At 48.6% G+C, this 14,053-nt stretch overlaps 1 protein-coding gene across 2 annotated transcripts in view; it reads right to left on the bottom strand.

Annotated features, from left to right (window-relative positions):
* Clpb (ClpB family mitochondrial disaggregase) overlaps window positions 1-14,053 on the bottom strand; it is a 122,348-nt gene that overhangs the window by 18,322 nt on the left and 89,973 nt on the right. For both annotated transcript variants that reach the window (XM_075971629.1, XM_075971630.1), the window contains one exon: window positions 3,673-3,787. In XM_075971629.1, coding sequence (XP_075827744.1) covers window positions 3,673-3,787 — 115 coding nt within the window. The remainder of the gene's footprint in view (window positions 1-3,672; window positions 3,788-14,053) is intronic.

The following is a 14,053-nucleotide window of genomic DNA, read 5'->3' as shown; positions in this document are numbered from 1 at the left end:
TGAGAAGTGACGACAGCTACTCTCAGGAAGCCCAGGGAAAGCTGAAAGGCATTGCCAGGGAAGGGCATGTGGTCAGGCCCGAGGTGCATGTGCAGATGTGCACTGCAGATGTGCTGTGGGTGCACGGAGTTGCACGTGGGAGTGCAGGGAACGCCGAGGCTCTGCGGGGACCTGGGGGAATGTCCTTATACAGACACAGTTCTGAAGCTGCCAGGTATCTGCAGGCTGACCTGCTGCCCACTCAGGAGGTCAAAGGCCAAAGAGGATCACTGTAACTAACAACCTTATGAGTGTTCCCTCCAGTATGCCTGTGAGCTGCTAGAGGGCAGGGCTGTTGCTTCTCTTCTCTCCTCAGAGTAGTTGACAGAGGCACAAAGGGCCACAGCACATAAGTGAATTTCATACACCACTTTAGCACCTCCTTTGAGTGGGAATGGATAACACAACACGTCCTGGTCTCCTCTTACAGAGCCTGAAGTATACTGCTACCCAACGGTTAGTCACTGTGTAGGGCTGGCCCAGGTGGCAGAAGGTCAGAGGAGGAACTTCAGGCAGAGAGGGCAGCATGACAGACTCAGAAAGGAAAGCAAAGGCAGGGTGCTGTGGCTGGTGGGGGCTGTGGGCAGAGGCAGTAATGGAGGGGGCAGCAGCGCCAGTGGTGGGTTCCCTGTGCCACATTAGGGCAGTAAGGACACTCACAGGCTGCAGCACGGGAGCGCTGTTCAGATACGTGTTCTCTAAAGGTCACTCTGGCCCAGCAGGAACAGCAGGGGAAGGAGAGGAGGCCACTGCATGGCTGGATCAGAGCATCACGATGTGATGGTTCACACTGTCAACTTGACAGGTTCTAGATTCACCTAGGTGACAAGCCTCTGGGCATGCCTCAGGGATTTTTCTAGATTAGGTTAACTGTGGTGGTGGTGGTAGCATTTCACAGGCAGGGTCTCAGACTTAGTAACAAGGAAAGTGAACTAAGCACCAGCAATAGCTGCTTGCTCTGTTACCAACCGCCTGAAGCTCCTGTCACTATGGTTTGCCTGATATTATGGACTGTATTCTTGAACTGCCCTCGAACTCACAGAGATCCCCCTGTCTCTGTCTCCCAAGTGCTGCTATAAAAGGCATGTGCCACCACCGACCCTCTATGTTTGCTTCTTGTTAGGTATTTTATCACAGCAGTGAAATCAGTAAAAATTGTACAGGATAAGAAAGAAAGGTTAGGTCTGAGAACCATGGAGAGAAGGGAGGTGGAGCCAAGGAAATACTCTAAGAGGCTAGTGACTGGAGGCCTAGTTCTGGTATGCTCCGCAGACAGCCTTTCTGAGGAGAGCGGGGCTGGTGCTGAGCTCCCAGGAAGTCTGCCATCTTCTATCACTTGACTGGGTTCTGGAAGGAGAAGCTCACTTTCCATGCCCATGTAGTCTGTGTGACCTCATGGAACTGGTGACCCTAACAGACAAGAGCAGCCTTGGGGGCCTGGTTTGCAGGACTGGTACTTTAGCTCCTCCATTTGTAAGGCAGTAACTGTGCGCCAGCCTTGCTAGAAGCCCCGCAGCTGGGGATCACACTGATAAATTCACTGTATTACTTTGCACAAATCAATATCCCAGCACTTACCAGGGGTTGATGTGACCAAAATTGGTTTCAGCCAATTCGTGAGGGTAATAAATGGCCATTTATCAAATCAATTCATTCTGTAGGACTTCTCTGGCTGCCCATTCTCATGGTACCCATGGGGTGCCAGGCTCTGTGTCCATCCAGATGGTCCTAAACACACACACAACACTAGCTTGGAGAATCCAGAAATGCCTAAATGTCCTCTACATCTGCCCACGCTCCTATGCCTGCTGGGGTTCTGAGGTGCCAGGGTCCTGGGTAAAAAGTGTCTCGTGCTTGACTAGGCTTGCAGCTACAGCCGTTAGGCTGCTCACTCCTTCTTCCAGGAATCCAGAAGCTTCTAGGATCTGGTCACAGGAATGAACATGGGGTAGGACATCCTCAGAGTGGCTCTTCAGGAAGGCAGGTACACAGTAAGTGAAATAAAGAAAGAGCACAGCCCTGTACAACATGGGCCCCAAGGGTACTGTCTTGTGTAGGGTCACCAGAGCCATAGCAGGGACAATCTATACACAGTGGGGCAAGGGGTGGGCCTTCCTGGCAGCCAGTTTACTGTTGACCTCGTGCAGAGTTCAGGACAGAGAGAGGCTTTGAGGGAATGGAGCTCTCAAGAGTACAGGACCCAACCCAAGAAAACATCTTGAGGACAGGGACTAGATTGTGGGCTGGGTGGCATATAGAAAAACATGGGCTTCAAAGTCATGGGGTGTTGGTCATGGTACTTCACTATAAAGGCAAGAAACGTGATGCCAAAGAAGCCGAAGTACACAGAGGAAAGCAGCATCCCAGGGCCCCTGTAAATGGTGCTTCTGGAAGTGTTTTAGCTTCTGAGCTTGAGGGGCTGCTGAGAAGTGAAGGTCAGAGGTCAGGAGAAAGTCGGCTGAATCACTGAGGGCAATGGTGTGTTCTGTTAGGCCTTCAGGTGGGGCTCCTACCCCGTATGTGGCAGTTGGACATAGATGTGGTCACTTCTGACTTTTATAGGGGACGTCAGCGTTGGTCCCTAGCGAAAGGCTCATAAGCTTCCATGATACATGAGTATGAAGGAGATAAAAAGTTGGGCTCAATGTGTCTTGGGGTAACTGCCACCATTTTCTAATTACTCCCTAACGTGTCCCCAGAATGTCCCAAAGAGGGCAGCCTGGATTCCCACCTGATGGCTCCTTTCTTAGTGGGCAGAACGCAGTGAGTCCTGGACAGACCCTGGGATGGAATGGGAGGATATGCCTAGAGGGGCCAGTTAGCAGGACTGGCATAGACAGTTTAGGATAGAGGGTGTTACACTCTGGTTCAGTGGCAGATCATAAAAACCAGATTCTGATTTCATAGGTGTAAACCAAGGCCTGAAACTGTGGTAGCTGGTGCAGATTCTCCTTGGAGAATCACTTGTATTGAGGGGGGACCTCACCACCTCCAATTAGTCTGGTACAAGCAACTGCTTCCCTCTTCACCTGCCTCGTCACCCTGAAACAGGCACGGGTTTGAGATTTAGAACAGAGGCGAGGCCCCTGCCTTCAGCAGCACCTAGTGTACACATTTGCTGAGAAAGAGCTGTGCTTGGCAGGGGCCCTTAGGATGGGAATGAGCCCGTTAGCAGTGGGGAAGAAGGCATTTCTTGAGATCTGGCCATGCGGCTGCTGGCAAACCATTCTCAAAGTCTGGGATTGAGTTCTGGGCTGGCTGGCATATAGAAACTGAAGTCTCGTTCTAGCTCAGCTACCACCCCTCTGAGTAGGAGGTACGCGAATGGACCAGACGATGACAAGAGTTTGATTCCAAGCCCAGGAAAGCATCCTCGAGCAAATTTCTTAGATGCCGCACCATGTTCCTCTGTAAAATGGTATTTGCTGGTGTCCCTCTCATAGCATCGCTATAAGGACTAAATGACCTAAAATACGCCAAGAGCTTAAGACAATACCTGGCATGCAGATGGCACTTCACAAATGATAACCCTGAATATAAACCACATCTCTCTGGCTTTGGGGCAGCCTTGCACCTCTGTGGTGGAGCACAAGCTGTCCCGACTCCCCCCACCCCCCAGTGCCGAGGACTCACCAGCACCCACGGTGGCAATGGCACTCTCCTGGCCGATGATGTGCTCCTTCAGCCGCTGTTCTAGTGGGAAGCGGCGCCTCTCTTCTGCCTCACGCTTCCTCTGCTTCTCCATGTACTGGGGAGAAAAAGCAAATGGTTCAGGGAGGCTGGCCTCAGCGCGCAGGGGAAAACTACAGAGGTTGGGGCTCCAGGGGTCCTGCTCTGGCTCATGGCCACTGAAGGCTGGTTCAGATGATCCCTAGCCCACGGTTCAGGACGCAGGAGTGGCAGGGCCTACCCACAAATACTCCCTGGGAAGAACCACTCTCCTCATGCTTTGACGGGGGTAAGAGCTTCCATCCATGACTGTACTTTTCACTGAAAGTGCTACTGGAAGTTTCTGAATGTCTGTAAGCCTATCCTGACTCCACAGAGTGCTTCCTAACACAGGTTCCAGCTGTTTCTGACACGGACTCTGACCTAGCAGCAGCATCTGGCGAGCATAAACATTAATGTAAGGGTAGACACAACAGGAGAATTAACAGCTAGATGGGACGGTGCAGACGTTCAGGAAAGGGGAAGATACGTAAATATGGACTGCTTGGGTGGGGGCTTTCAGGGACACAGGGCACTAGAAAAGGCTGGAGGACCCGTAACCAGGCAGAGGGTGCTGAGGGTGTGGGGCAGATCCTAAACTGAGAAGGAAATGCCAGGTCTTAAGCGGCCCTGATAATGTGGGCATCTTTCCTGGGAGAGAGCTGCCTAGGTAAGGCCCCGTCACAGAAGTTGTGGCTGCAAATGTTCTTGCGGGCAGAGTGGATGAAAAATACCTGCTGCTTGGGTAGTGTTTTCCTGTTACAGTAGTGACCTTGACAGAAGTTAAAAAAAATAAATAGCAAACAATCCAATTTTGGCTGTTGCTATCAGTCTGTAACTGAAAGCTCCCATCAGTCCTCGGTTTCATATGGAGCAATAATTCGGCGCCGATCCCAGTGGAGTGACGCTTGCCGGCTGGAATCCAGAGTGTCACTGTGCAGCTCCCTCAGGCGCCACATACATCACCTGGCTCTGCCAACTCCAGCCATATATCTGCCTCTTCCTCCTCCCTGCCCACAAGCCCATTCAGCACTCAGGCCCACTGGGCTGGGCGGTGCTGGTGACAAGACACATACACTACACTCACTGGAATCGTGTCAACACTGGACAGACCCTGAAGGAGCCTCAAGATGAACTTGGTTTGCCAGGATGACCCGGGCACACGTACACACTGCCATGTGCCAGGCACTGCACTCAGCACGTCATCCAGTGACTGTTTAGAGTCACCTTCCGTGTGAAGGTGGGCTCCTCTTCTGACGTACAGTGAACTTGTCATGTGGCAGAATGACCAAGCTTCTCTGTAGACAGACGTGAACTCCAGTGACCTCATCCATTAAAGAGCTAGTGACCTTGTTTGAGCTACCAGAGCTGGAGAGGGTGCTCACACCCACCCTGCAGGCAGCTTAAAGAGGAAATGAGATAAACACTCAGCAGAGCCAAGCATGCAGGAAATATGGCAGTCAGAGTGACTCAGATGTCTTCGAAGTACCTACCCTATGAAACATTTGAGCATATTTTTCTCTCTCCCTTCCTTTTCCTTCCAGGAGAGGAGATTGGGTCTTGATCATGCTAAGCAAGCACCTTAACCCTGAGCTATACGCCAGTCCTGGTCTTGCATAAATACTACTTTCCTTTACTCCATCTGGTAACTAACTGCCTAATCTGTTGTCTGTTTTTTGTTTTTGGCAAGGTGTGGGGTGGGAGTGGGGATCAAGTTCAGGATTCCTTTTAATTAATTCAGTCACAGGTAGAGGACCACAGACGGAAGGAAGAGCTGCTCTGAACTAAGTGGAAGCTGGAACCAAGTCCATTTGGGTGTCCACTATCCGGGGAGCTCAGTCTGCAGGTGCTGGCTCCACATCGTCCACTTCTGAAGATTCTTTGACAACAAGAAGCCGCTAACTGGCCACCAGTTTTCCTTACATGGCATGGAATTCGGTCTTTGTATATTTTCCATCTATGCAGCCTCATAGAACACAAATTCCCTTTGTGCCAGGCAATGCCTAATGAGACTTTTTATTCCATTTTGGTGAGTGAGGTATGGCCATCGTGGTTCCCCAAGTATTCTTCCTACATGATAAGGTCATGATTTTATGTTGCTTTAGAAGTTCCTTTACCCCTTTGGATGTCAGTGTGGCGATTTCTCAGAAAATTAACTTTCCTCAAGACCCAGTAATACCACTTTTGGGTATATATCCAAAGAATGCTTAATCGTGTCACAAGGACATGTGCTCAACTATGTTCATAACAGCTTTGTTTGTCATAGCCAGAACCTGGAAACAGCCTAAATGCCCCTTGACCAAAGAATGGATAAGGAAAATGTAGTACATTTATACAAGGGAGTATTACACAACAGAAAAAAATAACGGCATCTTGAATTTTGCAGGAAAATGGATGGAGCTAGAAAACACCATTTTGAGTGAGGTAACCCAGACCCAGAAAGACAATTATCACATGCACTCACTTATAAGTGGTTTTTAAACATAAAGAAAACCAGCCTACAAATCACAATCCCAGAGACCCTAGATAACAATGAGGATCCTAAGAGAGACTTACATAGATCTAATCTACATGGGAAGTAGAAAGTAGAAAAAGACAAGATCTCCTGAGTAAATTGGGAGCATGGGGACCTTGGGAGAGGGTTGAAGGGGAGGGGAGCAGAGAAAAAAAATCAATAAAAAAAAGTTCCTTTAATTTCTTGGACAAAGGGCAAGAATCTCTAATTACTATGGAAGTGAACATGGGGAACGGGTATGAATGACTGGTTGGTTTCTTGGGAGCTTCCTAGATAGTCTTGGAAAAGGTGCCAATGGAATTAACTCCTGGAACACACTAGAACCTCCCAAGTGTCAAGCCTCAAACAGCTATTTATTTAGAAAAATCTCTGAAAGTCTATCAGATTTATTTGATAAAAATGTACAGGAGGGCTGGCAAGATGGCTCACTGGCTTAAAGTGTTTGCTTTGCAGATCTGACCCCTGACTTCAACCCCCAGATCCTATGTGGGGGGACAGCACAACTTCTCAAAGTTGCTCTTTGACTTCCACACACGTGCATCATGGCATACACGGATCTGCATTTATATACATGTCTCATGTACATAACACACATAATAAAAATGTGCAGTCTGCTGGGGGTTATATGAGGTCACATGTTACCGCTTTGTGTTGTTTCACCAAGGTGTAGAAGCATTTGTACTACAGTGTACTAAATCACATTTTAATCTGTGCTGCTTTACACTGCTGGGGACAGAACACTGGGCCTTGTCCATTCTAGGCATGGTCACTTTTTGAAGGCATCTGTTCTGAGCCCAGCCTTGTGGAAAGTTAGTCAGCTGGAAAAAAAAAAAAAGAAACAAAAACTGAAGAAGGAAAGCACTTGATTTGCACTTGTTCCAACTGGGGGAAGGAAGCAGGAGAGGAGCTCCGAGGGCTCCATGGATGCAGGCTGTTGTGCCTGGCTCTTCTGAGGGCCCGTGGAACAAGGCTACAGGACTGAGTTCGAGGGGCTCCACTTACCTAGAAGACGAGGCAAGAAAGGGGCCAAGGGAAGCAGAGGGTGTTGAGCTGAGGAGCTGCGAAGGGGCTGCCAGGAGAGCAGCTGTGGGGAGTGACCATTCTCTTAATAAAAGCCTGCTACAATTAACTTCAGACGCTCTCACCTGGAGCTGGCATCCACCAGCTTCCCATGCTGCACCTTGGCTGGATAATCACAGCCCCTGGTTTCCATCAGTCTTGATTTAATATGGCACTCCTCCTGGCTATAAGTGCATTTACAGGAAAGGGCTGGAACCTAGCTAAGCTTGCTCCGCTCAGAGGTGAGCGGCACTGCAAGGGAGGGTTTTGGGGAGAAGGCGAATGACAAGCGTCTTGACTACTGGGCATGCCTTAGGGGACAGGCTTGACAGTGAAGCTGGAAAGAAAAGGGCAGCTGTGGTGCTGGTGAGAGGTGGGCAGAAACAGTCCCTGGACAAGAGTGAGCTTGTGAGGTGTACTGGAAGGAACAGAAGAGAGGCCAAGTTTGCAAGCTCCCTTGGAGAGATAGGGCAGCCAGAAAAGCTGGCTACTCCAATCCCCTCTGGAGCCTACACTTTCTACTTGGGGATGAGAGAAGCCCCCATCTTCACTGAGTTTAAGGTCTAGTTATGGAGACAAGACTTAAAAGGCAAATTTGCTCTCTTTGCTTCTACTACTGGATTACATAGTGAGTTTACTGAAAATAAATACCAGAGGGTGTTCTGTTCAGAAATATCTAACGAGTTGAATCAGTAGAACAGTAGAAAAACTCCAAATGAAGGACATTCTACAAAATAACCAAGCTGTACTGTGACAATGGCAAGCTCATCAACAAGAAGAGACTGAGAAAGCAGCCCCGTCAGAGCAGCACGATGACCACATACAATGTACGGACCAGACCTTCTCCTTACAGAGAATTCTGCAGCGCTGGGAATCGGAATACCACGAGAAGGTTATTTTTATTGATATCAATTCTTTTTGATATTTTGATTTTGATAACTGTGCTGACAGGATGTAAGAAAGTGTGGGCTGAGTGTGTTGCTCAGTGCTCCTGAGGCCCTCTCTAAGTGTAGAAAAAAAGTTCCCCAAATATAAACAAACCCTTGTTTTAAAACAAACACCCCCCCACAGAAGAGTAAAGAACCACCATGAGTACAACCTTAAAATGATTCAGAAAAATTTACCTATATCTTCATATATAATTCTATCTATCTATCATCTATCTATCTATCTTTCTTTCTACCTACCTACCTACCTACCTACCTACCTACCTACCTACCTATCTCCACACACACAACAACTGTGATAAAATGTTAGCAGCTGGGGTCTGATAGAAAGCTTTTTGGAACTTGTTATATGATTTCTAAAACTGGGCCATAATAAAGGGGGAAGTTAGGAAATGGACAGGCCTCTCTGGATCATTTCTTCATCAGGAGTGCTTGCTGCGAATACACACTAACCATGGCTCTGATATGCACACCTTCCTTATATAGATATATTTCAACAGAAAGTTCTTGAAGAGGGGGAGGCCGGAACTCACGGAAGCTCGTTCCCATAAAGCTTGCCTCTGAGGCCCACAAGCAGGTGCCTGTGCTGATGTGCAGCCCAGCACACGGGACAGAGCAGGTGCTGAGAGGAAGAGGTGCCCCCCACCCCTGCCCTCCACCCTCTTGGGTGCTCTGCCCACCACTCTTTGCAGAGCTTCCCTCAGGTCTGCTGGGAGCAGCCAGGCTCTCAGCCTGGGACGGGGACCCAGGGGACCCCCAGCTACCCTGAAGCGAATGAGAAACTAGAGACAGGAACTGTGATTGTGATGCTGTCACTGGGATATGCAAATAAAATATAGAGGATGGGCCTATCTGCCTAATATTCCTGCCAATTCATTCTCTGGGTGTGATTAAAATGAGCAATAAATTCCTCGTGAGTCTCAGTGGAGTGAGGATCGGGAGAGGAGCTGCGGCTGGCATGCGTGCGTCCCCCTCAGCTGAATATTCATCATGGGATAGCGCCCCATATTTTTGTTTTATCTGCCATCATGTGCACAGAGATATATTTCTACCTCTCTTTCATCTCTTAGTTAGGACATGAAAATGGTCTAGGCGCTAAGTATTAAACTCTCATTGTACTGAAATCATTCAAAGTGAGATCTAGGCTAACCCGTTCTATGAAGCCTGCCCTGCCCATTCTGCCAGGAGCCTGGCAAGCCCCACTTTCCTAGAGACACCCCACCTCCACGACTCTGCATCCTTCCTGAGGCAAGGCACCTGTCAGTTCTCTCGACAGTGGAGCCTGTCTCTCCCACAGTAGGACAACAAGCTAGAGACAGCGGCTGGGCCTCTCCTACTGTGGGTCTCTCCAGGGATCAAAGCTTAGGCCTAGGGGCTGCAGAAAGACTCTCATTACGAGAAGATCATTCGGTCCAGTTAAGGTGACAGAGAGTCTGAAAGCCATGATTAGGATTATGGATAATTTTAAATATGCAGAAATCACGAATAGTAAGGGAGAAGGGTAACACAAATGGCTGGCGGGTGAAGACACAATACAGCAGGGACTTGGCAGCGGCATATACCCCACCCCTCCCTCTCACTGTCCCATCTGCCATTTCTTCATTAGAGGAAGAAAATGCAACACCACAAGTCCTGTGTCTTTAAAGTCACACTTTTGGGGGAATTCTGGGTTGACATATAAGACATTGTTGCCAGTAGGTTTAGGCAAATCTATGTAAAGAGAGCTGGCTGTGGTCTGTACAGTACCATCGAGGTACATCTGTTTAAAATACTGACAACTTGATTTCCTGTGTGTCACTTCCTTCTTTTTTATTTATTAGATTTAAAAAAAAAAAAACAATCCAAGTTCCCACTCTCTCCCCTCCTCTCATCCCCCCCACCCCCGCCCATCTAATCCTTAGCTAGGGTAAGGCACATTGCTTTGTGGAAGGTCCAAGGCCCTCCATACTATATCTGGGCTGAGCAAGGTATCCATCCAAACAGAATAGGATCCCAAAAAGCCAGTACATGCAATAGGGATAAATCCTGGTTTCACTGCCAGAGGCCCCTCAGCCTTCCCCAGCCATACAGCTGTCACCCACATTCACAGGAACTAGTTTGGACCTATGCTTGTTCCTTCAGTTTCGCAGGAGTTGGTGAGCTCCCATTAGCTCAGGTAGATTGTTTCAGTGGGTGAACCCATCATGGTCCTGACCTCTTTGCTCATATTCTCATTCCTCCCACTCTTCAACTGGACTTTGGGAACTCAGTCCAGTGCTCCAATGTGGGTCTCTACCTCTGCCTCCGTCAGCTGCTGGACGAAGGTTCTATGGTGATATTTAAGATAATCATCAGTCTGACTACAGGGCAAGGCCAGTTCGGGCACCTTCTCCTCTACTGCTTAGGGTCTTGGCTGGGGTCATCCTTGTGGATTCCTGGGAATTTCTCTAGAGCCAGGTTTCTGCTAACCCTATAATAGCTCCCCACTTCCTTCTTTCTGGCCTATTCAGTTTTCCCATCCGCGAGATAAGAGTATTATGAGCAACCGTACACGTTTGCTACAGGAATAGAGAAATTATGTTACCATGCAGCACAGTGGTAATAACAATACAAGCAACACTTATCCAGAGGCAGGATACTTTTACTTGAGATTGGGCTTAGTTGACCTCTCTTCCAGAAGCCTTTCTTGAGTAGTCAAGGCACTGATTCATTTGCCTGTCTGCCTGTCAGACTGTGAGCTCTTGGGTTCAGTGCAGGAGGAACAGAAGGGGAGCAAGACAAAGTCAGAGAAGTAGTAACTTGCGTTGTGCTGGACAGTTTGTGTACACTGGACACAGGCTGGGGTCATCTGAGAGGAGGGAACCTCAATTAGGAAACTGCTTCCAAAAGATTGGGCTATATGCCAGGCCATGATGCTGCACACCTTTAACCTCAGCACTCGGGAGGCAGAGGCAGGCAGATCTCTGAGTTCTCTAGGCTAGCCTGGTCTACAGAGAGAGTTCCAGGGCAGCCAGGGCTGCACAGAGAAACCCAGTCTTGAAAAAACAAAAAACAAGCAAACAAAAAGATGGGGCTGTAGGTTAGCCTGTAAGGCATTTTCTTAATTAGTGGTCAATGGATGAAGGTCCTACCTTGGTGGGGCCTGAACTCTGATGGGCAGCTACTGCTTACTACTGGCAGAGAAAGATGAAGCTCAGGTCAAAAATAGAACTTTCCCATAAAATTCTGCCTTAAAGAGCTAATTTTTTAAAAAGATTTATTTATTTATTGTGTATACAGTATTCTGCCTACATGCATGCTTGCAGGCCAGAAAAGGGCACCAGATCGCATTACAAATGGTTGTAAGCCACTATGTGGTTGCTGGGAATTGAACTCAGGGCCTTTAGAAGAGCAGGCGGTGCTCTTAACCATTGAACCATCTCTTCAGCCCCCCAAGAGCTGGGTTTTGCAGTTTGGTAAAAAAATAAACAGAGGAGAAGGGAGAGCAAGGAGAGCTGGAACAACCACGCCGAGGACAACATAGACAGCACAATGAGTGGAGACACTGAGGGCACCTGGTACTAGATTAACAATACTGTCGTCACCTCCCTCAGGACCTTCAGTAGCTCTAACAACCTGTGCTGACACTAACATGCTTGTCCCCTTTGAGAGAGACCTTGGCATGACCAGCACCAGGACTACGTCCCACACCTGACACACTACAGGTGTTTTTGGCCTACAGAGAAGATGATGGGTACAGTTCCTGGGGCTCTCTGGAGCCAGCAGGGATTTCATCAAGGCATGTGGGGAAGCTGGCCTGAATGGCAGTGCAGCTGTTTCTAGGGGCGAAGAATCTGAGCCCAGGGAGGGAAGCAACAGCCTCTTGAATTAGTAACTCTTTTTGGTCCCAAGAGCCCACTGGGATGGGCTGTGAAAAGCTGGCTGTCATTTCTTAACTCACCTCTTCTCTCAAGAAATTATCCTAGGACAACCAAGTGCATCAGAGACACCCTTTCCGTGGCCGAGGCTGATCACTGAGTTGTTCCAGCTCTCCTATGAATAAGGCAGGATTACTTTTTTGCCCTTGTTTGATTTGGTAGGAGCCTGTGGCTAGTTCTGGCCAGTGAGTTGTAGGAAGTAAAGGGTTCTGCTTCCAGATGGAGTAGTCAACTCTGAGTGTGGCCATGAGTGAGAGGTCAGAGGGCAACTTGTGGAGTTGGTTCTCTCCTTCTTCATTTTATGGGTTTTAGGGATCCAACTCAGGTTGCGAGGCTCTCACAACTGAAAATTTAACACCCTTCAGAGTATACTTTACCCTTTGGCAAGCAACCAGTGACTGGGTGTGGAGCAGGGTGGAGGAAGAGAGTGCTGTAAAGGTGGCATCTGAGTGCCTTTGATGAGCAGAGCCCACCTTCCTTCTCCAGCAACAGAGAACAGTAGCACAAGGCAAAAATACATGTTGTTCAAACCACTGAAATTTTGGACAATTACAGCAACAGAGTCCAGCTTATTCTGCTGGATAAGCAAACATACATCTAGCTGACCCTTAGGGACTATTTAGTTCAGTATTTCTCTTCCCTGGAGCTTCACTGAGGCTTCAGTGAGGAAAGTGCTAGTTCCAAGGATACACAGGCAGAATGATGGAGCTAGGCTGAGAACCAAGTCTCTGCTGTCTCAGACAGGCAGAGTATCTGCCACTAGGTGGGACCTGTCACTCTGAATTATCTCTGTGGACAAGACCATGTTAGGAAGAGCAAAGAAAGAGGAGGGCTCAGAAGCCTGGTGTTCCGGGCTAGATCCCGCCACGGAGCTCATCAGTCAGCTGTACCGCACCTCGGCAGCTGCCTGGCTTCTGAGGGAAGAGTGGGCTGCATGGGTAACACTCGGACCATCTTCCCTTCAACCAGAACAATTCCATTCCTCTGATTCATTTGCTTTGCTTTCCTACGATTTCCCATCACAAGATCCAATGGCTGTCCATGTTTCTGCCAGGTCTGATTCTTGGATTCTACCCAATTGCTCCCAAATTGTAAGTTCTGTAGCTGGGGAAAGCAGGACCTTAGTCTCGGGAAGTTCCAAAGTGTGGCTGAGAAACTAACATGAGGATGAAGCTGTTCTTCCTGAGAGTGTGGAGCGCCAGGGCGAAGGAGTGAGGACGGGAAAGGATGCTGTCTGTGAGAGGCTACAGGACAGGTGAGGTCTGAGGAACACTAGGCTGGCCTCCAACTCACAGAGATCCACCTGCCTATGCCTCTCAAGTGCTTGGAAGTAAAGGTGTGCGCCGCCACCACCACCCCGCTAGTTCACTCAAGACTTCATTTGGCTTCTGCTGAAAAGAAGCAGGGAGGCTATCACCTTAAAAATAAAGGAGACTGTTTAATTCTCAGAAGCCACATATGGCTTGGGCCTCTCCCTCTCCATGTTCATGACAGGAAAGCTCTCTATTCTTGGTAAGACCAGAGCTGGATGTGAACTGAAATAGACAGTAACCATCAAGGGTTGGCCTAGCGACCCATGCCTGCAATCCCAGCACTGGGGATTATTTTAAGGCTCTTCAGCCAGGCTGCAGACAACAGATCCCATATGCTAGAAAGAGAGCAGGATAAGGGCCAGAGAGCCAGGTATTCTGTGCTCATTCCTACATGGAATCTACTGTACATAGTCTTGTGGTCAAATGCATTTGCTTCGGGCTTGATAATTTACTCTAAAAGTGGCAGTTTTATAAAGTAAGATCACCTAAGAAGTGCTCTTGGTGTGGAACCTGAAGCAACTGATAAAAATGGAAGGTTATGGGCTGGAGAGATGGCTCAGCAGGTAAGAGCCTGGC

This window comes from Microtus pennsylvanicus, chromosome 5, assembly GCF_037038515.1.
Source record: "Microtus pennsylvanicus isolate mMicPen1 chromosome 5, mMicPen1.hap1, whole genome shotgun sequence".
Lineage (NCBI taxonomy): Eukaryota > Metazoa > Chordata > Mammalia > Rodentia > Cricetidae > Microtus > Microtus pennsylvanicus.
Note: the sequence above shows the minus strand (reverse complement) of the source record. Positions and strands in the feature narration are given on the sequence as shown.